Below are 21,181 nucleotides of genomic sequence, written 5' to 3' on the forward strand. Positions count from 1 at the left end.
TACGGGAGGTCTGTTAAGATCCTCAGATGAATGTATGGGGCAAACAGTCCAAGCTAATGCCATCGGTGGGAGCTCTGCCTGTCCTGCACATTAAAGATTTGGGCTCTGAGGTATTCCTGTTAGCTAATTGCTGCAGGTAGAAGCTAGCTGTCAGTAGACCATAATGATTTTTAAGTAACACCAGGGACTTAAACTCTTCCTCAAAGAATTTTGCACACATTTTCTGTTTTAATTTGTACCATGTACTTTGCAAACAGGCATCTTGCTGGTGTATGGTACTTTTCAACTGTTAATTTTCTAAAGGACTTGGCAGACTTTTCAAAATCTGTTTTTAATTGAAAGACTATTTTTTCTGTAAGTCACTGTATCTTAAAGCTTTTTTTCCCTATTTTAATTTTGTTGTACAAAATAGCAGGCACAGTTGTCCTCAGCTCACCTAGAATCTGATGCCTTATAAACTTGAACATAATTACTGTCAGCAGCTTAGCTTTTCCATCCCTGTTTCAACAGTCATCTTTGCTCGATTGTGTCCTCCTGGACACCTTGCTTCTGCCAAACTGTAGAGCAGTGTCCTCTCCATGCTTACATGCTTTAGGGTCTGTTCATAATTCATGGACTCTGCCTGACAAACGCTTTGCTGAAAAGGCTGGAGATTTTTCTAGTTTTCTTCCCTTGCCCTCTCTGTAGCATCAACTCTGTTAAGAGAATTAAGCACAGGGAAAATGTAAGTGGCCTTCTCCTTTTGTTTGAAGGATATCAAAATATACCCGGTATACCCAAAGCAATTATTCTTTCTCCTGCATAGATTAAATGTTTATGGTAATGGGTGTCAAGATGATAGTCTTGGAAATCCAGGAAGAATAGATACTGAATTTTAATGATGTTCTGAAATACATAATTTATCATGAGGGAAACATTTTTCCTCAGAAGCAAAATAGTCTGTCTAATAAAATAATGACTCCCAGCCATTTGGGAGGGACCCTTATTGACACTGCCTTCTGTTTCTCCTTGCCATGCTGCCTGCAAACACCCCAATTTCTTGCCTCTGCCTTCCCATCTCCTGGTTGCTCTGTCACCGGGGCTCACTCTTAGTCCCTTATCACACTCCTGCAACATTTCTAATGGATCCTTTCAGCTCTCCTCATCTCTCCCTTCCCTAGGCAGTGTGTCTCTTCTTCTTCCTTTTCTGCCATAAACCCCAGCAGTGCCAGAAGAAGCCCAAAGCTGGTACTGAGGCATGGGTTGTTAACCTGGGCTCTGCTCTGTGCCGTGCTGCCACACCGAGCCATGTCTCGCCTCTAACGCTGGACACCTTGCTACTGCTTCAAAGCTTCAGGGCTGGTATGCAAAATATAACGGAGAAACCTCAAAGTCCACATGGGAAGTTTTAAGTAGTGGTTGTTGAACTGCTGAAAAAAAGCACAGTGCTCTAAAAATCAGTACTTTTGAAAGTATCATAAATGCAAACTTCAGTCTTATGTTACGTTCACTTCTCTATTTCTTCCCCCACTGTCTCTTCTTTTTTTTTTTTTTTTTTTTTTTTTTTTCTCTTAAGCAAGTGAATTTGCAATGTGGATAGGAACTTTAGGAAAGGTTGGATGTTGCAGGAAGGAAGGATGAAGGGAGGCAGGTGGTGTGCTTGTACATACCCAGACAGCTTCAGTTGCAGAGCTTTCCTCAGAGCTTGGACAAGCTCAGGAAAGGCAAAACAATGGCATTAGAAGTGTACAGTAAAAGCACATCACATCAGTTACAGCTCATTAAAGCCCTATATTAAGACCTCCAGTCAGAAGTCAAAGTAGCTTTAGTTCTGTTTCTTCTCTCTTGCAGGGCTTAACATAGGTTAAAGCACTCACGTGCTTTCACACTATACTTACTAAATTGTTCTAGCTTTTCAGAAAATCCTTGCCTTTTAAGAGCCAGTATGACGTAAGAAGCGAAGTAATTCCTAATGTAATATGAAACAGTAAAGCAAACGTTCTGGAAATGAGACTTTTTTCCTGGAAAAAAGGAGGAGAAGAAAGGTCAGACATTCTTGGAAAATTATGAAGCTTTCTTTTTCTTACCAGCATGAAAGCAGGTACTAATTTGAAGTTGAGTATCTTAATGCTGCAGCATTGTGAGGCTATGTCTATTTCCTTGCCAATTTAGTTAAGTGATTACAAGTAAAATGAAGTGTTATGAACTGTTTTGCTTTTCAGGTGTCTAAGTTCTCCAACAGCTCTTGAGGAAGAAAATAGTCATAAATATGTTGGTATGACTACAGAAATACACAATAGTTCCTTTTCTGTAGAACAGAGTTAGCATTCCCAACTTTGTTGGATCAGCCAAGATGTTTGGGTTTGAAAAATTTGTTGATGCTGAGGAAATTGCTACTGTCTGTTTACCAAAGACAAGTTGACACTTCTGGTATCTCTGTGACAGGCTGTAAAGTGAAATCATACAAGGAGGTATATGAAGAAGAATGGTTTCCTGGCTATGGAGACGGGAAGCAAGTTTGGCAATAGGAGTTCTGTTCTTGGCTTTACTGCTGATTTACGTGAGCAAAAGCTTTTGACAACCCATGTCATCTGTCTGTGTCTCTGTCCTTTCTGCAAGAGGAGACAAATGAAATAAAACTGTTTATTTTGTAAACATAGCTGACATTTCTGAATGAAAAGCGATAAGAAGAGCTAAATATTATGGTTGTCAAGAAAGGAGACCATCTATATACGAGGGCAGGGATTCTCATGCATTTTCATTGTGTGAATATTTCAATTCAATAGTAATTCTCTTGGCTCGTGCTGCTCTGTTTGTGATCCTAAAGCCCATTTTCTCTTAAATTCAAAATTTCATGAGATCCCACTGGCAGTTACAGCAGCTTACATTTGCTGAGCTGATTAATCACCTGAGAATCCGACTTTATTTACAACATACACGATTTCTTATATTCATTTCATTATACTATAAACATGTCAGATGCAAGGATTGGGAGAACTCTAAACTGTCAGGGCAAATTTCATCTATTCATTGGATAGTAACAGGGCCTTTTCTGAGATCGTTTTGGTCTGTTGGAGAACAAAGGGGTCTCTCAGCATATATTGAATTCTCACATTTGACTTCTGCAGAAAGAAATTTCCTAAACCTAATATGTGAGCTAGGAAAAGTTTAAAAGAAAATACTCCATTGTAGTTGTGTACCTAATAGTGATTACGCATCCAGCACTTTATTTTCCTTACAGGTACCAGTGGAAGTATAACAAATATACTAAATAATTATTTATAAACACGTGAAGATTTTACTGAACAGTTTCTAAAATATATTCTTTGTTACTAGCATATTTATGTAACATCTCATACCTAGAGGGACGTTTCATAAAGCAATCATAAAATAAATATCACCAGCTTACCTTAAGTGTATAGAATAGCATTTAGAAATGAAATTTCAGGCTTTTCCTCCTCCCTGCTTCTCTTTCAGTGTTTCTAATTGAAACTCACAGTAATAGTCCCTGCCATCTGCTACTATATATTTTTCATGAGTTTTAACATTTTGTTTTTAGAACCTGAAAAATGTGTAAAATGTCAAGTCACCAAGAAAATAATCATAGGCATGACAACTCAAATGTTATCTCAGCTTGTCTGTACGGAAGATGGTTCACAGTAGGTTTTTGCACACCCTCTTTGCAGATAGAGCAGGTGAGCAGCTACACCCTTGGTATTAGCTGGTACATTTTCAAACAGCATTGCTAGATTTTAGCAAACCACCTGTTGGTTTTAATGAGAATAAGGTGGCCAAAAAGACAATAGGCTCTCTTTTGAAGTTCATTCTGTAGCAGGTGAACTCCAGATCTCCGTTACTCTCCTTTTTGTTTTGTTTGTGATGGAAAGAGATCAGTCAGGAGCGGAGCGAGAGACGTCTTAGTGACCACTGCCCTAAAGAAAATGCAGCAACCAGGCAGCTGTGGATGTGAGAAAGTGATAATTACACCAGTAACACTAACTCCCAGTGAAGAAGTAAACCCTACATTGCATTATCACAGAAACACGGTGGGCTTTTTGCTACCCTTCTCTCACCTTCCATTTGCAAACCCAAAACCACAGCTCTCCTGTCAGCTGGATGGCTGCAGCATGCCTGGAAGAGCAGCAGCAAGCTCTTCCAAGCTTGAGCATTTCCAGCCCCTCTACTTTCTTTTCATTCTGTTTTTCCATCACTGGGAAGCTGTGAAGATGTTAGAAAGGTAGAGGATAAGACCACCAGCTCAAAAATAAATCACAGTTCCTTACAGTTCAGAGGTTGATGCTCAGGGGCAGTAAACACACCATAAAGAAGAATTTAATTTAAATGTTTTGGAGCCAGAGACTACACACAGTAGTCCTCCAGTTTGCTGGGAAGGGGGCAGATAGCTTTGAGATTTTTTTATATTTGATATTGCACATTTAGAAATAAAGTCATGTTACCAATCTGATCTGTTCATTTGTGACTTTGACTTTATCCTGTGTAACTAAATTTTTACCATAACAAATGTAATTTTTTCCCTAAACTTCTTTAAAGTCACACAGCACAGGAAAATCCAGAGGTCTGCCTCCCTGCTGGGTTTCTGAGGAACCTACTTCCCTGCTATGCAAACGCCTTCAGTATGATATTTTTGACGGGTTTCTAAACATCTGTTTCATTCTTCTGGCAGGGTCTGTTGAACCTGACTCTGAGGAGCAGAGCTTTACAGCCCATTCATGTCATCTCGCTGTCAAGCTGTACTCAGAGTCTCTTTCATTTGAAGTTACGTACTGTTAATATAAGAAGTCTATAGCCATAGCATTTACCTCCTACATTTTTAACTGTGCCTCTCGCTAAAAAGATAAATTTTTCACTGAATCAGTTCCCGGCAGCTCAAGGATGGTTTTAATAATATCATCTGCAGATTTGCTACCTTTCATTAGGATAGGGAGCCTCCTCAGTGATCCTTGATCAGTTCGGCTGTGCAAAAGTCCTCGTTATGCTGGTGCAAGATTTCTCGCAATATTCCACTCCAGAAGGCTCAAGCTTGTTTTCAAAGATCTCTGTTCTGTGCTTCATTTTACTCATCCCTTTTTAAAGGTCATGGTTTGCAGGACATTTTTCAGGCTTTCCTTTCTATTGGAAAACAATGATCTTTGCCTTACTGCTACTGCTCCATGAAGCCTCCTCTCACTGTTGGTAGAGCTATGTGCTGAAGAGGACAGTGGGAGAGGCAAGATGATGGGAAGCCAATACAATGGCCTTTGGGCACGGGAGGCAGAAATGTGATGGCTCTTTCCTAGGTTTAGCTTTGTGATTGATGTAGTTTTAATGCCTAATGCTCTGGTCTGCCAAAATGGAAAACAAGGCGAGTGCTAATGATGACTCAGGAGTGAAAGTGCTCATATTTTGCCAGCAGTGTCAGCAAAATTCAGCTTTGCATCCCTCCAGCACAGGGATGAAAGGACTGTCTCTCCTGTTGCTGCCAACCGGCTGTCTCAAGCACCAGCCCCCCAGAGCCAGGCGGAGCCACAGGTTGCTGAGCTGCTGCAGCCTCAGTCTCAGGGGGCCGTGGCCTCACCCCACATTTCCCCCAGGGCTCCTCTTGTCCCAGCAGCAGTGGAGGGGCCAGGGACAAGAAGCTACGGAGGTGAGGGGCTGTTGTGACAGCGATGAATGGGATAGTAAAGAGACTGGCTGTTGTGTTCCCCTTCTGGCAGCGCTGCAATCTGTCGCTGGGGCCAGGTGAGATACTCAGCGCTGGAAGGGGAGCGCAGAGCAGGGCAGAGGCACCCGCTGTGGTGCACGGGGAGCTCTGTGCCTGCTGCTTTCAGGCTCTAGAGGTTAGTGTGGAGGGCAGGCCCCTGCAACTGGCAGCCTTTGCTGGGCTTTGTCAATGCAGTGTAGATACAGGAGCTTACGGAGGCAGGCTTGACTGAGTTTGTAGATAGAGGTCGTACTTTTATTAGAACTGAGGTAGGTGAAGCCTCTAAAAGACCCAAAGGAGAGCTTGTGTGCCCAGAAGATTGTCTGATAAGGTAGATATCACTGTGGTCTGTGAAACAGGGCCGTATTTTAAGAAACTTAACTGTTTTATGCCTATTTCCAAAGCTTGACTTGATTTCTGTGCTAATATTTTGTTGTCTTTGGCTTTTTGGTTTAAAAAATATAAATTGTAAGCTGCTAATACAATGAAAATGGTCAAAAGGGTCATGTATGTCAAGGCAGAAAATTGTCATTGAATTCAAGGAGTGGGATACCTACTTCACCTTTAAACTTTTGAAAATTTCTGATGATTTTAATATTTCTTTTGTGATTTTAAATACTCACCCCTTTCACAACACACTTTGAGTTACTTCCAACAAGGGTCTTGTTTTTAAGTAGTGTATTAAAACAACTGTGGTATATTGTATGTTGACTTTGAAAACTCGTTTATGACTTTTGATGTACAAATTTTCCTTTCTTTCCAAGGTGTTGCTACGTAGCAGTCAACATGAGTGCCTGGGCATGTCCATGTGCTGTGGCTGGCCGTGTGACTCGGCTGTGCTATGTGCAGTCTCACAAATCTCAAGGAGCCCAATGTGCTCAGAAAGTAGCTACTGTCAGCTCGAGCTCAAGACAGGCTGTTTGGAGGAATGTGTGGTCTGGGCCTCATGTTAGAGGAGGCTTTTTGGTTTTAAGTTTTGTTCTTGCTTTGCAGAGGGGTTTGGCTTTTTGTATTTTTTTGTATTGGAGAGCTAGATTTTCTCCATTACCCCTGAAAAATTGAAATAGTAAACAACGACAGCAGAGTAGGAGAGTTTGGGAGATAACTCCTTAAAGTAATCTGTAAATCTTGGGAGTGACAGATGAAGGGGTGCATATTGAAATCAAAGAGTGAAGCTGTATCCGATGAGTAATAGCTTTCCCCCTTCTTTCTGCATGCTGTTTTTTTGTTTGTACTAATGTAGTGCGAGTACATTTATGCTGACAGCCAGGATGATAACTGTCTGAGAAGTGAGTCACAGTTTGGGGGTAGCATTAAGTTCTTTGATGTGGAATAGGTTTCATTTAACTTCTTTCTGTCTTTCTGTGTGTTTTTCTTTCATTGGCAGTAATTTCAAAACATGAATAAAATGCTGTGTATGTGCTTGACCTGATCTAGAGAAAAGTAATTCTAATAAATGCTATGCACCCTAGCAAACAGAGCAGCAGTCTGGGACACGAGATCTGAGTTTTGATCCTGGCTGTGTTCCACATTTATTGAGTAAAGAGAAAGGCACAAGCCAGTGAAAATACCTTTGTCTCCACATCTAATGACCCAGGGAGTAAGCTTTTAGTAGCTGGTCACCTTTATAAGAAAAATAATGCAGTTTGCATCCTGTCTTTAATCTTTAAGTGGTAATTAAAATATAACTTCTTTGTCATACATAAAGTGCTGCTTTTGTAGAGAGAAAACTGGAAACATACGTGCCTTTAAAAGTATTTATGTTGTTACATTAAATTTCTGTGCCAGATGTAGTTTGCTACAGTTATATGTTCTTTTTCAGGCCCTGCTTGACACTCAGAATCTTTTGAGAGCTCAGATTACAAATTTTACTTTCAACCTGGGATTTTCAGGGAAATTCTATCACACAGGTAAGAATGAAAAACTAAAGCAACTTTCATTTTTATGGTGTTTTTTGTAGTACTGAGGGACATAGGAATGATAGGAACTAACAGTCTAAGTAGAGGGAGTAATTTCCTTCATTTTAGTATAACTGAAAAAAAAAAAGTTCTTTCTTCCAGGTTGCTGTGGGACATAATTTGTGTGATTTATCAAATCATTTTTTTTCTCCTAAATTTATTATTCTGGATTAACCTTTTGTTTGAGCTAAGTCTCTGTGGAAATAATCGTGTGGGTAGAGTCTATAAATACCTCTTTGCAGCTACATTTCTCTCTTAAAAAATGATTGCATTCATGCTTTATGTAATAGTCCAGTAAGGAGAGCAATGACATGGACGTAGGAGAGCCAAGCTGTAGTTTCTAAGCCTGAGAAGACTAAGCCCTTCAGAAAAGTGTCTTGTCAGGCTATTAAGTTTCCTGAGTAAGAGGAACGTTTCCTTCTCCTCCTGCACAGCAAGACGTGCAGAAATGCCAGAGTCACAGGGCCAGGAAGAAAATTTGCAAAAGCAGTCCATGACAGTTTTCTGTATGCTTTGTATGTGTTACATGTGTGTCATTGTATAATACTGAATCAGTTCTGATGGGGTCACAAAAACATCTCATATCATTTCTTCATGCTTTCAGTCAAAGTGTGGGACATGAAATCTCAGCTTAGATGCTTACTACAGGGTCTCTTCTGTCCCAGGAAATGGGGAGAGGGAAGCATGTAGGGTAATGCAATGAATTTTTCTCTGCAACCATTTCCTGAGCACCTGGAGAATTTAGGTAGTAATTTTAGGTGGCTGGAGCATCTTAGGATGAGGAATCTGAAATTTTTAGTAAGTTGTATCACCTGCAGTAGGTGCCTGTGGGGAACAGTTTGAATTCCTCCTCCCCTTTATTAAAATTCAGTTCCTCTTGACCTTTTTTGAGTGGTAAATTCCACTGATCAAATAAAATTTCCTATTGACTTTACTGAGTGATCTTCTGAACTACCAGTTTGTCCGTTTGGATAGTTTAACCTCTACGGTAGCGATACCATAGCAATATATATTATTCATTAAAATAATGTTATACTTAAGCCTGTTGCGAGGACATTTGTTGTCGACGGAAGGAAGACACAGACGCTCAATATGAGTGATCAGTGAACTTCAATTTATTGGATAGCTCAGTCGTCTTTTATCTAATTCAATATAATTAGCTCATACATATTGCAAAAGCTAAGCTCATGATTGGTTAGTGCATTTCTCTATTTTATCAGCTAGTTTCTCACTCCCATTGACCGAAATAACACAGTTAGTACTTTCCCAAACCACCAACAGATATCGTGTCCTTGTGCCTGATTAGCTCCCAGACGTTACGTACTTTCTCAGACTCATATGAGCTCCGTTCGATACTTTTTTAGCTCGCGACCTCCTAGTTGCTCAACATTCACATGACCTACTTCACTTAACCATTCCTCCACATAAGCCACTGCAGTAATATGAAGAAATAAAGGATAAAGTATTAAATAGGATGTGATATAGAAGAAGCAAAGAAAAAGGTATGCATGCAAAACAGGACAACATGAGAGCTTGGAAGAGAGAGACAGAAGACAATACAAGATAATGTCATAGCTGAGGGATAGTAATATGAAAGAGACAAAGCAACGAGTTAGCTGAAACTAGGAAACAAAAGGCCCGATTCAAAGCTGAAGAAACACGGAACTTGACTGTGCTTGATTCTGTGCATGTTATGTAGCAGAGGGATGTGTATAACTCCTTCTGTGTTTGTGCTCCTTGGTCAGTATTACTTGCCACATGACGAAAAGAGGCAGGGAAAGAATTCAGTTATTTACAACCGATTAGTCCCTCACAGGTTTCTTTTGGGTACAGCAGAGATCAGCTAGACTCGCTAAATGTTTGACCCCTGCCATCCAGGTGTCACCTGCGCAATTCAGAGAGACCAGAGATGCCTTAAATTTTTCACATTCAGTGCATCACTTTCTCCATCCAGTCCCATCCTTTCCTCCTTTCTCTTGCCTAGAATGGCCCAACAAAAAGGTCCTGGCTACCAAGCCTGTCACCTGCCAGTCTCTCAGCAGGCAAAGGTACTTTCCAGCCTGCTTCTTTTGCCTCAGTTGACAGTTCAGATGCTTTGGAGGGAACATGCACGTGGGTTGCCTATTTTTGGTTGATCGGGATTTGGCAAAGGTATTGCATGTTTGTAGTACAGACTGACCCAGTTACCAGCTGTAAACTGAATGAGCTGAGCCTCGCTCTGTTACAGCCCATCTCCTGCTGTGGCTTTCTTCCTTTCTTGAAGAAAAGTTTCTTCTCCCTGACCTGCCTGTTTTATAACCTTTACCCACTCCTGTCACTTTCTTTGGTAGCATGTGAGCATCACATAGGGCCACATGGAGTCCTAAAATCTGATGATCCAACAGATACTGATACGTCATTACATGCTTTTGCACACGTTTTTCCTTCATTGCTTTAGTTCCCTCTGAGGTAAAGGGAAATACACAGGAGTGAAGGAATGTTGGACAAGGTTTGTTGAAGGAAATGAGGGAAAGCAATAGGCTTAGAGGGTTTATGAGCATAAAACCTTACTGATGGAGAAAACACGGGCTGAAAAAATGAATAAAAGACAATAGGTATTGCAAAATGCTAAGAGAGAAAAAGGATTTGTAAAGTTGTGTTGACTATTTTGGAAGAAGTAGGAACAAGTAACAAATATGCACGCCATGAAGATTTGTTAAACAATAGGTTGTCAAAGTTTAGCTTATGCAATCTTTATAAGGCATCCCATTAGGGCTTTGTTTAAATATAGCTGCCTTTAACAGGCCTATCAGTAAAAGTGGATTGGGACTAGGATAAATACCTGAGCTTGGAGGTGGAAGAGCTGGTGTCCTGATCTGTCAGCTCATTAGGCCCTGGTACTTCCCAGCCCTGAGGTGCTGTCAGGGATGCAGGCTAAATCTCTGCTAACTGGCACAGAGCTGAGGCCCAGGGCTGAATGCTGAAGGCAGTGGTCATGGCTCTCAGGTTACCAGAACAGTCTCTGCACTGCTCTTGGCCCAGGCCAGCCCCTGCTCGACGCAGAGCCAGGGTGCACCCTGGCAGGGAGTGCAGGCAAGGAGCCAGTCCCAGCAGGGAGCTGGGACCAGCTGCTTCTCTTGCAGGCTAGGATTTACAAGCATCCAAGTGGCCAGCTGGCTCGGGGTCAGGCCCTGTTGCTGTCGTATTTCTTCCTGTAGCTGTAGCATCAGAGGTCTAGGGGAACGACACAGCTACACACTGCTGCCTGAGTAGTTCCTATTAATCAGCACACCAGTTAGAAATTGCTGCAGTGTCTATGCGAGGGCACCACATCATTAGGAACAGGCAGGGAGAGCACCTGAAAAGACAGATCTGGGGTCTGAGAATAACTTGGTGGGCTCCAGCCACTCTTTATCTTCAAAGATGCAGATTTCTGGGAACTCCTAAAAAGGTTGTAACTGGAATGCAGGGGAAGAGGAAGCAGCTGTGTTTTGCATAAAGTTCTGAAAAGGCTGCTAGAAAAATTAGTTCCACATACCGCAGGTAACAAAAGGAAAAGAAATTTGATTGGAGAGTGAATTTCTTTTGGATACAGAATACCAAAAAAGAGTTGTCAATATTTTCATTTGTCCTCAGTACTAAACAGTCTTGTACACAACAGTCTTGTACACTGCTTCTGTCCCTTAATTGCTGATGTTATTGCTACCGCATGTGAATGTGAGAACATCTTACCATCATTTATCAACAGTCCTGGCTATCGGGGGAGGTCCCAGTTGACTGGCGGCTAGCAAACGTGACACCCATCTACAAGAAGGGCCGGAGGGCAGACCCAGGAAACTACAGGCCTGTCAGTTTGACCTCAGTGCCAGGGAAGCTCATGGAGCAGATTCTCTTGAGAGTCATCACGCAGCACTTGCAGGGCAAGCAGGCGATCAGGCCCAGTCAGCATGGGTTTATGAAAGGCAGGTCCTGCTTGACGAACCTGATCTCCTTCTATGACAAAGTGACGCACTTGGTGGATGAGTGAAAGGCTGTGGATGTGGTCTACCTTGACTTCAGCAAGGCTTTTGACACCATTTCCCACAGCATTCTCCTCAAGAAACTGGCTGCTCTTGGCTTGGACTGGTGGACGCTTTGTTGGCTTAGAAACTGGCTGGATAGCCGGGCCCAAAGAGTCGTGGTGAATGGAGCCAAGTCCAGTTGGAGGCCAGTCACTAGTGGCGTTCCCCAGGGCTCGGTGCTGGGGCCAGTCCTCTTTAATATCTTCATCAAGGATCTGGACGAGGGCATCGAGTGCACCCTCAGTAAGTTTGCAGATGACACCAAGCTATGCGCATGTGTCGATCTGCTTGAGGGTAGGAAGGCTCTGCAGGAGGATCTGGATAGGCTGCACCGATGGGCTGAGGCCAACTGCATGAAGTTTAACAAGGCCAAGTGCCGGGTCCTCCATCTGGGATGCAATAACCCCAAGCAGAGCTACAGGCTGGGAGATGAGTGGTTGGAGAGCTGCCTGGCGGAGAAGGACCTGGGAGTGATGGCTGATAGTCGGCTGAATATGAGCCAGCAGTGTGCTCAGGTGGCCAAGAAGGCCAACAGCATCCTGGCTTGCATGAGAAACAGTGTGGCCAGCAGGGCTAGGGAGGTGATTGTCCCCCTGTACTCAGCTCTGGTGAGGCCACACCTCGAGTACTGTGTTCAGTTTTGGGCCCCTCGCTACAAGAAGGACATGGAGGTGCTTGAGCGGGTCCAGAGAAGGGCGACGAAGCTGGTGAGGGGCCTGGAGAACAAGTCCTACGAGGAGTGGCTGAGGGAGCTGGGCTTGTTCGGCCTGGAGAAAAGGAGGCTCAGGGGTGACCTTATTGCTCTCTACAGGTACCTTAAAGGAGGCTGTAGCGAGGTGGGGGTTGGTCTGTTCTCCCATGTGCCTGGTGACAGGACGAGGGGGAATGGGCTTAAGTTGCGCCAGGGGAGTTTTAGGTTGGATGTTAGGAAGAACTTCTTTACCGAAAGGGTTGTTAGACACTGGAACAGGCTGTCCAGGGAAGTGGTGGAGTCACCATCCCTGGAAGTCTTTAAAAGACGTTTAGATGTAGAGCTTAGGGATATGGTTTAGTGGGGACTGTTAGTGTTAGGTCAGAGGTTGGACTCGATGATCTTGAGGTCTCTTCCAACCTAGAAATTCTGTGATTCTGTGAACAACGTTGTGCCATACATTCAAGATGCCATGGAAATGGGACTCAGTCTTTTACCTGAGTATGGTTATTTCAGGAAAGGGAATATATACTTGGAAACATTTAAAATTCTTAGTAATTTCAACAGTCAAACTTTATTTTGCCAATTTCCTTCTTTTCCAAGTATTTGTAATAATATAATATAAGTAGAAGCTATACTTCAAGATTTTTTGTTTTTTTTTTGCAGGCACCGAAGAGGAAGATGAAGGCGATGACCTGTTGTTGAGGTCTGTGGATGAGTTTTGGTGGTTTCCCCATATGTGGAGTCACATGCAGCCTCATCTTTTCCACAATGAATCATCATTGGTAGAGCAGATGATCCTCAACAAAAAATTTGCCTTAGTAAGTAATATTTTTACATTTTATATTGAATTTGATCATTCAGAAAGCACTTTTTCTATTCTGTAAGAAAATCAGTGCTTGTAGAATTTACTTTAATCCCAATGAATAGAAAAAAGAAATCTTTGATAAAGTGATTTTCACAGTCACTTTGTGGTATAAAAGTTATGTTTCTCTACAGTTTGAATTTCCTTCTCAATTAAAAATTTGAGTTTGTATTTATTTAAAAAAAAAGAAAAAAGAAAAGAAAAAATGTTTCAGAGTGAAGAATGACTGTTTTCGAGTCTTGGAAAGGTGCATTAAAAAAAAAAGAATATTCTAGTGCAGATTTCTTCTCAATAGAATTTTGTCCAAATAACCTCTTGTTTGGATTAGGGAAAAAAAAATCTTGATTAGAATAAATACTCTTGCCAAAACACATCAAATGACTGTGAAAACACTGCATGTTAAAATTAGTGAAGTGTGCCACTTTTTCAAAGATGCTTTTCTGTGGTGATATCTAATACCATCTCATATATTCCCTTTAGACCAACTTTATCAAAACTTGTTTTGAAAGCCATTGCCATTACTAATTATTTATTTACAGCAAAGTTCTGGAAAAAGCTTCAGTGAGAACAGAGGAAAAAATAAAATCAGATCCTTAGGCCTACTGATACTAAAAAAAGCATCCTAATCTCTTCTCAACAATTAATTGCATACAGTAAAACCAAACCATAACATTCATATGTAATACAGTGTATTACTTGTTTGGATAAATGGAAGATGCTAAATTTAAATTATATTTGATTATAAATATACCTTATTACTTAAACTTATTTGAAAAGACTGGTTTCAGCATTTAAAAGTATTCTGGGGACTAAATTATTTCTGCCATGTGCAAGAAAACTAGATAACATGGTAGAAGAGGAAGCAAATACCAGAAAAAGGCAGTTATATAAAGCACACTGAAGTGAGGTATTATTTGGGGGATCAAAATTATAGATTAAGTAAAATGAAGGAAAATTACCAAAACTGGTAACCATGGAATGACAGTTTCTGGAAAAGCTCCTGAATGCTGGGTAGGCTCTGTGTGCTAGCAAGGAGTAATATGGCCACTGTGGTTCCTTCCTCCCCATTGCTCTGTAAACATTCCATTTTCCTCCCTGCTCCCATCACTGTTGAAGAAGGTACCTCTCTTAGAAGTTAGTGTAACTGCACAGGAGATGTGAGAGAAGAGGAAGGTCTACTCTGCCGCAGAAGCATAATAGTCCCCAGGTTTGGACTTCAAGTGAAGTAGCTCTCCCACAGATCTTGCACTACTTTACTAAGGGAACTCCAGAGGCATGAGGTTGTGTTAAGTAATCCTTCCAGCAGAACAGCTGGGGGGCTCCTCAGCCCATTGATAGAGCACTTCACCAGAGCTAACCTAAGGGAGTTGTAAACAGCTGTGTTCACCTACAGGGCACACACATGGTAAAATAGCTCAGGGAAACACTGTTCTCATCCTTTTGGAGAATATACATTTTAGAAAAATAATTCACACCAAACCTCCTTGTTTTTACAGCTTTTTATACAATTTTAATAATCCGGTACTGTCTTTTCTGTTAGGTAACTGTGAAGATCACTTTTACAGTGACTTGCATTTTTGATTAATGCAAAAAATACATGTTCAGACCACTCTGACTACACCAGATGCAGTTTCCCCCATTAATTGTGTCCATTGTAAGTACAAGTTGGCTTTTGTTGCGTATAGGTGTACTACCAGGTGTTCTGAAGCTGTAAAATTGCTATGTAGAGAATGACTAGCTATTTAAGGATTTTATTTGGAAGACAAGGAGCTCAGAAGTACTCCTATGAAATAAACTGATAATACGTGAGTGTTCTCAATAGAGAAGAGATAAATGAGGAGGCAAATCATATAATTTATCCAAAAAAAAACGTATACAATGCATGTGAAATGCTCAACTTGGGCATTAGTGACTGAAAAGTAATGGAGGCACTAATACATTGAAGATGATAGGCTCATAATTAGAATGAAAGATTTTGATTACCTATTTATTACAGCATATTGTAAAACCTGTGGGGGAAAAAAGAAAACTTGAAATTCAGACATTTGTTTAGAGCTGAATGAGGAAGATTAAATGAGACATTAGAGAATGCAATTTCTTGTGTTCTATAAAGATTATTCTTTCTGATGTTTATGCATGCTTGAATGAAGTAGACGAGATTAAGATAAAAGGAAGAGGAATTTAAATATTGATGATGGAATTAAATAGTGTAAAGCTGTGTAACGGGTTGTGTAGCTGTTCTTCATCTCCCCAAGTACTGAAAGCCATAGGACAGATCTTGCTCATTCCTACTTTGGCACATTATGCATGCAGCACCCCAGCTGCAGAGCCACAGACGATATCCTCCATGGGTGTAGTGTGATCGGGTGCCTGGATCTTATCAAGGAGCAGCGAGGCAAAGGCTACACCAACCTTGGGGCAATAAAATCTTATGTCCCATTATGTGTTCCTAGCGTGCCATGAATTACCACAGATAAATGGTAATTATGCCAGTATTTTAAATATTAAAAATTCAGGATTCTCCAATGAGAGTAGATGGTATGTGCCTTTACACACACCATTACACTAGGTTCAAAGTAACCCTTAAATTAGGAAAAATTGCCTTTCTTCCCTTGAAGGCTTCATATCTTTTAAGTCTTCTTTCTCATGTTCATCTGGAGCAGAAGCAAACGCTGCCTTTCATGAGTTTGCTTTGTTCTGAGCTTTTAATAAAGTTGTAATATCTTACATATAACCGATAACGTCTCATATTGACCTTAGCACAAATGGCAGACATTACGAATGCATAGGTGTGTCTTCATTTGTACATGAACAACATATACCCACATATGGGTACAAAACCATGCAATTTTAACCCTATATGCACTTAATGATACTTGTAACACAAAGAGGATTTACCCCTGTGGTAAGGAAGAGGTAGCTGCTAAGTTTAGGTTGAAGAGCTTCTCAATAAGAGATCTGCGATGAAAACTACAGCAAAATTCAAGAGATTCACTGTTCTGGAAAGCAAAGCACACACTAATTTTACATCATTAAACTAGTGGAAGTAGAGGAAAAAATCTCTTACAGCACTTGGGAAGGCAGGAGTGGGTAGCTATCCAGATTTTGGTGTCAAAAACCCAAACACAGCGCTGCTGCTTTCTGTGATGTGTCTGGAAACACAGTGGGTGCAATAGGTGTGATTTAAAAAATATTGTGGCTTTTGTGTAAACTACTTGGGTATTTAAATTACTGTATCTGGTCAAAGCGATAGCAGTTTGTTAAGCGTGTTACAGTCCTTATGTACATGTATATTTATTGCTGTAACGTGGACTTCCATGTAATAATCTGCTTACACATCACTTCTGAGTAGGTAAAGAAAATTTGAGTATGGAAGCCTTATTATCAAAGGGCAGAATGGATGTCCTTACAGCGAGAGAACTAAACCTATAGATGGAGACAACTGTCTGATGCTATTGCTCCTGTGCTAGTTCTCAGAGGAAGTTACCTTTTAGATTTTTATTTCTTGAGACCCAGATGGCTCAGAAAATTAGCAAGCACTTAACCTTCTTACCAAAAATGTGAATGACTCGTTCCGAATACCAGTATTCCCATTTGCTTAAGCATACCTCCCAGGGGTCATCCTCGTGGGTTTATGTACCAAACCTTTGTGACCACGTGGTGGTGCAAACAAATAAGGCTGTGCATATTCTATACTTCAGGCAGCACAGGAACTTTTCAAATGTAGGCAGATGAAGAACGTCTCTTCTTGCGTTCTCTTCCTCACTGTATTGTGTGGGATCTGTTAACAATCCTCACAGTGTGTTATTAGCACTTCCTACAGAATTCACTTCCTGCTCAGGCTTTTCCTTCTGGTTGGAAAAAACTTCTTTCATTTCTACCTGATCTCCTTTTATGTTAAATCCCTTGTATAAAAATTGGGAAAATTCCCATGTTTTTCAGCACACCGGTTTTTAGTCTATCCTGTTTTCCTCATCTTTGTTGTCCTGTCCATCCAGTACACTTGATCTCACGCAGTAGTCTAGTCCTCCAGAAAAGATGAAGAAGGGTTATTTTACAAATGTCATGAACTCACTTTTCGTTAAGAGAAGACTTAGAGTTTTTCAGATTCCTTAATAACTGGTTTATGTAATGGAAGGAACCCAGGTATCAACCATATCTTATCTTGGCACACAAAGTGTAATTTTAAAATGTGATGAAGATGATACAAATATAAACAATCTAAAAAGCTCTTAAACCTAATGCAACGGTTGTGCAAAAGGCAGTTTTTCTAAATCATTCCACCACAACAACATCCTATGTTGTACTAACCAGATATCACAGAAATATCTGCTGTATTCTGTCTTTTGAAAAGTAACCTGAAAGAAAACAGATAAAGTGTCAGAACTCATTAGAGTACATTGGAAACCAGAAAGAAGAGAGTAGAAACTGAATTTCTAGATAAAGTAATACTGGCAAGATGAGTATGTAAACAAGATAAATGATAGAAATCTGCAAAAACAAAAGATATGCTACAAAAGGGGATAATCTAGAACATCTGCCTGTTATCTTCAGGATTTTACAAGTGGCTAATTTTTCTTCTTTTTTAAAACAATACAAAAATAGTTAAGATTTTTATTTTTGAATATGGTTTATACTTCGTTGGATTAGAAGGGAAATCTGGTGATCCTCTGTGAAATTCAACTAAGTAATTGTGTAGGGAAATGTAGTGGATATCACTTTTTTTTTTCTTAAATTTAAATGCCAAATGCTAGCTGTTTTTGTTGCATATGTGCCAGTAGTTTTTTCTGAATTCTTAGTTTGTGAGCGTATTTCCTTTTAAGAACTTGAAAGAATGCAGCGGTGAATAATGTATTGATTAAAGAAATCAACATAAAATACATTTGTATTACTTTTTCCTACATACTAATAGAAATATTTTTAAAAGGCCTTATGTATTAAAATCCTGTGTTTTATCTTCACTATTCTGCCTTCATCTCCCTTTTATACCTCATATTTTAATGTCACCATTATTTGTATTTCAGACTTGTTCTCGATCTTCCACAATCAAAGAATTTGCAAAATGCCCAAACGTGAAGTTTCTTAAATTTTTGAAAGTTGTTCTGTTCTGTTTTAGGAACATGGTATTCCAACTGACATGGGCTATGCAGTGGCTCCACACCATTCGGGGGTCTATCCAGTGCATGTTCAACTTTATGATGCCTGGAAAAAGGTCTGGAATATCAGAGTTACCAGCACAGAAGAATACCCTCATCTGAAACCTGCAAGGTATAGAAGAGGCTTCATCCACAAAAATATCATGGTGAGTTGTATTTGTTGTCCGTGTTACAAAGAGTCTACCATTTTACAAACTATTTATTTTTAAGTTGAAAAAGCATGTTATCCTGAAAGTTCACTTTGTGAGAAGCACATACTGCTTTGCATAAGTAGCAAGATATATTTGACAGTATCTTGTTAATTAAAACCAGTCTGTTGCTGATGTTATTGCTGAGGGAGGTGGCCTCCAGGAACCTTGCTGTTAACAGTTAACAGGCTGTTAACTGTTCTGTTCCTACTGTTAAGTACTGGTTCAGAGAGCTCACGAAAAAGTCTACTTTGCATCTTTTAACAGAATATTATGAGTTAGATTTTTAGCAGGTTTTAAATTTGCATAGTACCATTAACTGCGGAAGAGCTTTGCCAGTTTATGCCATCTGAAAATCTGGATCTTTATGCATAAATATTTTATCCTCCATATGAACCATGCACAGTTGCCCTTGTTTTCCTTCTTGATGTACAGAAATGTGAACTGTGCTTTGCACTGTGATTTAACCCCTCACCTAGGTTCTGGGCCCAGGTGATCTGTCTGGATGCAAGGCTAACACCTAGAAGGGTGAGGGAAGGAAGACTTCCCCTCAGGCTGTGAAACTGCGCAGTTGATGCAGCTACAAATCAAATCGCACACATTTTTCTGTATTACATAATTCATAGTTTAGGTCACTGACAGCGGTATTTGCCAAAAGTGTTGTACACTGCTGACGTGGAAGGCATTACACTAATACCATCCGGTCACCAGGACTTAAGCTATTTCTGAATCAAGTGATGTCATTATTATCTGAGAAGTGTTTCAAAAGAAATTGAAAAAACACTTGATGGCATGTTGTTGAGCTTCTTCTGGAGCATTTAGGAAAGTGGTGAATGGGAAAGATACTACAGTGTGTACTGTATTACACATCTGGATGCACCAACAGTTTTGGAGGGTTGTGTGCCTCAGCACAAGACTGCCACTGAGCTTATAACGTAATTCTGGTATTGTCCTCCAGTTCCCATGGATACCGCTTTTCTAACAGAATAATAATATGGCAAACTTTTAACGTTTTGATCTATATTTGGATGAAGCAAGATGAAATGATCTCCAGACATCCAGGAAAAAAACTGACACCAAGCAGATTCGATCTAATGTTTGTTCTCCTCGAAGCATTAGCAGCATGTAAATAATGGGTTTTGGTTGTGCTCGGGGATGTAAAGTATTTGTATAAGATTGATTGAGAATCTCCAGAAATCTCTTTCATAACTTTTTGTAAAAACATGCCATTTGAATATACATAATGAGATTTAACATAAGCTTTGAAAGAATGGACACTGCTGCCAAACATCAATTTACTAAGAGAAGTCATATAAAGCCACCTGTTCTAGGAGTCTCAAGCTTTCAGTTCTCCAGGGCAAGCACATAAATATTTTACATCTGCAGGCTTATAGTGATGAATACGCATGCAGTAATAAAATTGTTGTGTAAGATTTGACAGAGCATTTTCCATCCACTACAGCTTCATTCCCTGTCTCAGTGAAGAAATGTTCTCATATTTCATCATCTGAAGGTTTTAAAAAAGCATATGCAAGTTTATAGCAAACACGCAAATTCCATACAGCTTATGAAAACACAGAATTTATGATCTATAGCGACAGCTTTCTGTACAACACTAAAAGATGCTGAGAAATGTATCTGCAAGAAAAAAAAAAGAGTAAAAACCCACCAATTAAGGGATTTGCATGTTTTAAAAGTTTAACCTATTTTATAATAAATGACCTAAATTGGACTAAAATATTTCAGAACAGTCTCAGTTTAAGAATTATACATGAAAATCAATATTCAGCTGTTGAATTTCCATAAAAATAGCCATAATTGAAATACTCCCCAGCGATTTATTTTCTGAAATTGATAGAAAACATTCTGAAGTTTTACTGGAAATCCAAAATACATTTATTGGTTTTGCTTATTCAAAAGATTTTTTCTTTGACTGTTTTTAAAAATACATGCTTTTTTATGCTACTTTTTTTATTGCAACTCGTCTTACGAAGCCAGCACACTTGAATGAGAAGCACATATTTTTATAACGTGAGCATTTCCAATAAAAATCATCACATCAGCAGAGACGTTCTATTGGTCACAGTGACTAAGCCAAAAGACTTTCAAATTCCAGTTGAAATTTACAGAAAATCATAGAATCATAGAAGGGTTTGGGTTGGAAGGGACCTCAAGGATCATCTAAATCTATCTCTTAAATAAAAGTTGGAACTAATAAATACAAAATAGATTGATATTTCAGATTACATTTCTGTGTTTTTTTTAATGACTTGAAATCTTTGATGAACTTCGAATATATGATATTAGGACCAGGTATAATGGACAGAATTGGTTTGAGGAGGTTGCTGAATTGTAACAGCTATTGACATCAATCTCCAGTTTCAAACAAAGTGTGATGAATTTTTGGACTACCTGATTTAACTGATAATAAAAACCTTGTCTCCTTCTGTGAGCACTATTTATTGATCTGTCAGTATATTAATGAAACTACATCACTGTTGACTTTTGGAACCATGTTGCAATGCCAAATCTACACAGTAGTTATTAGAAAGGAACACGATCACTTGTATTACTCAGCTGGCTTTTACTATCTCATAGAAAGT

General features: G+C 39.9%; 1 protein-coding gene across 6 annotated transcripts in view; it reads left to right on the forward strand.

Annotated features, from left to right (window-relative positions):
* The window catches only part of LOC311436108 (bifunctional heparan sulfate N-deacetylase/N-sulfotransferase 3), an 83,417-nt gene that overhangs the window by 22,387 nt on the left and 39,849 nt on the right, over positions 1-21,181 (forward strand). For all 6 annotated transcript variants that reach the window (XM_084517925.1, XM_084517924.1, XM_084517923.1 and 3 more), the window contains 3 exons: positions 7,503-7,590; positions 13,036-13,190; positions 18,351-18,536. In XM_084517925.1, coding sequence (XP_084374051.1) covers positions 7,503-7,590; positions 13,036-13,190; positions 18,351-18,536 — 429 coding nt within the window. The remainder of the gene's footprint in view (positions 1-7,502; positions 7,591-13,035; positions 13,191-18,350; positions 18,537-21,181) is intronic.

This window comes from Aythya ferina, assembly GCF_964211825.1.
Source record: "Aythya ferina genome assembly, chromosome: 4".
Taxonomy (NCBI): domain Eukaryota; kingdom Metazoa; phylum Chordata; class Aves; order Anseriformes; family Anatidae; genus Aythya; species Aythya ferina.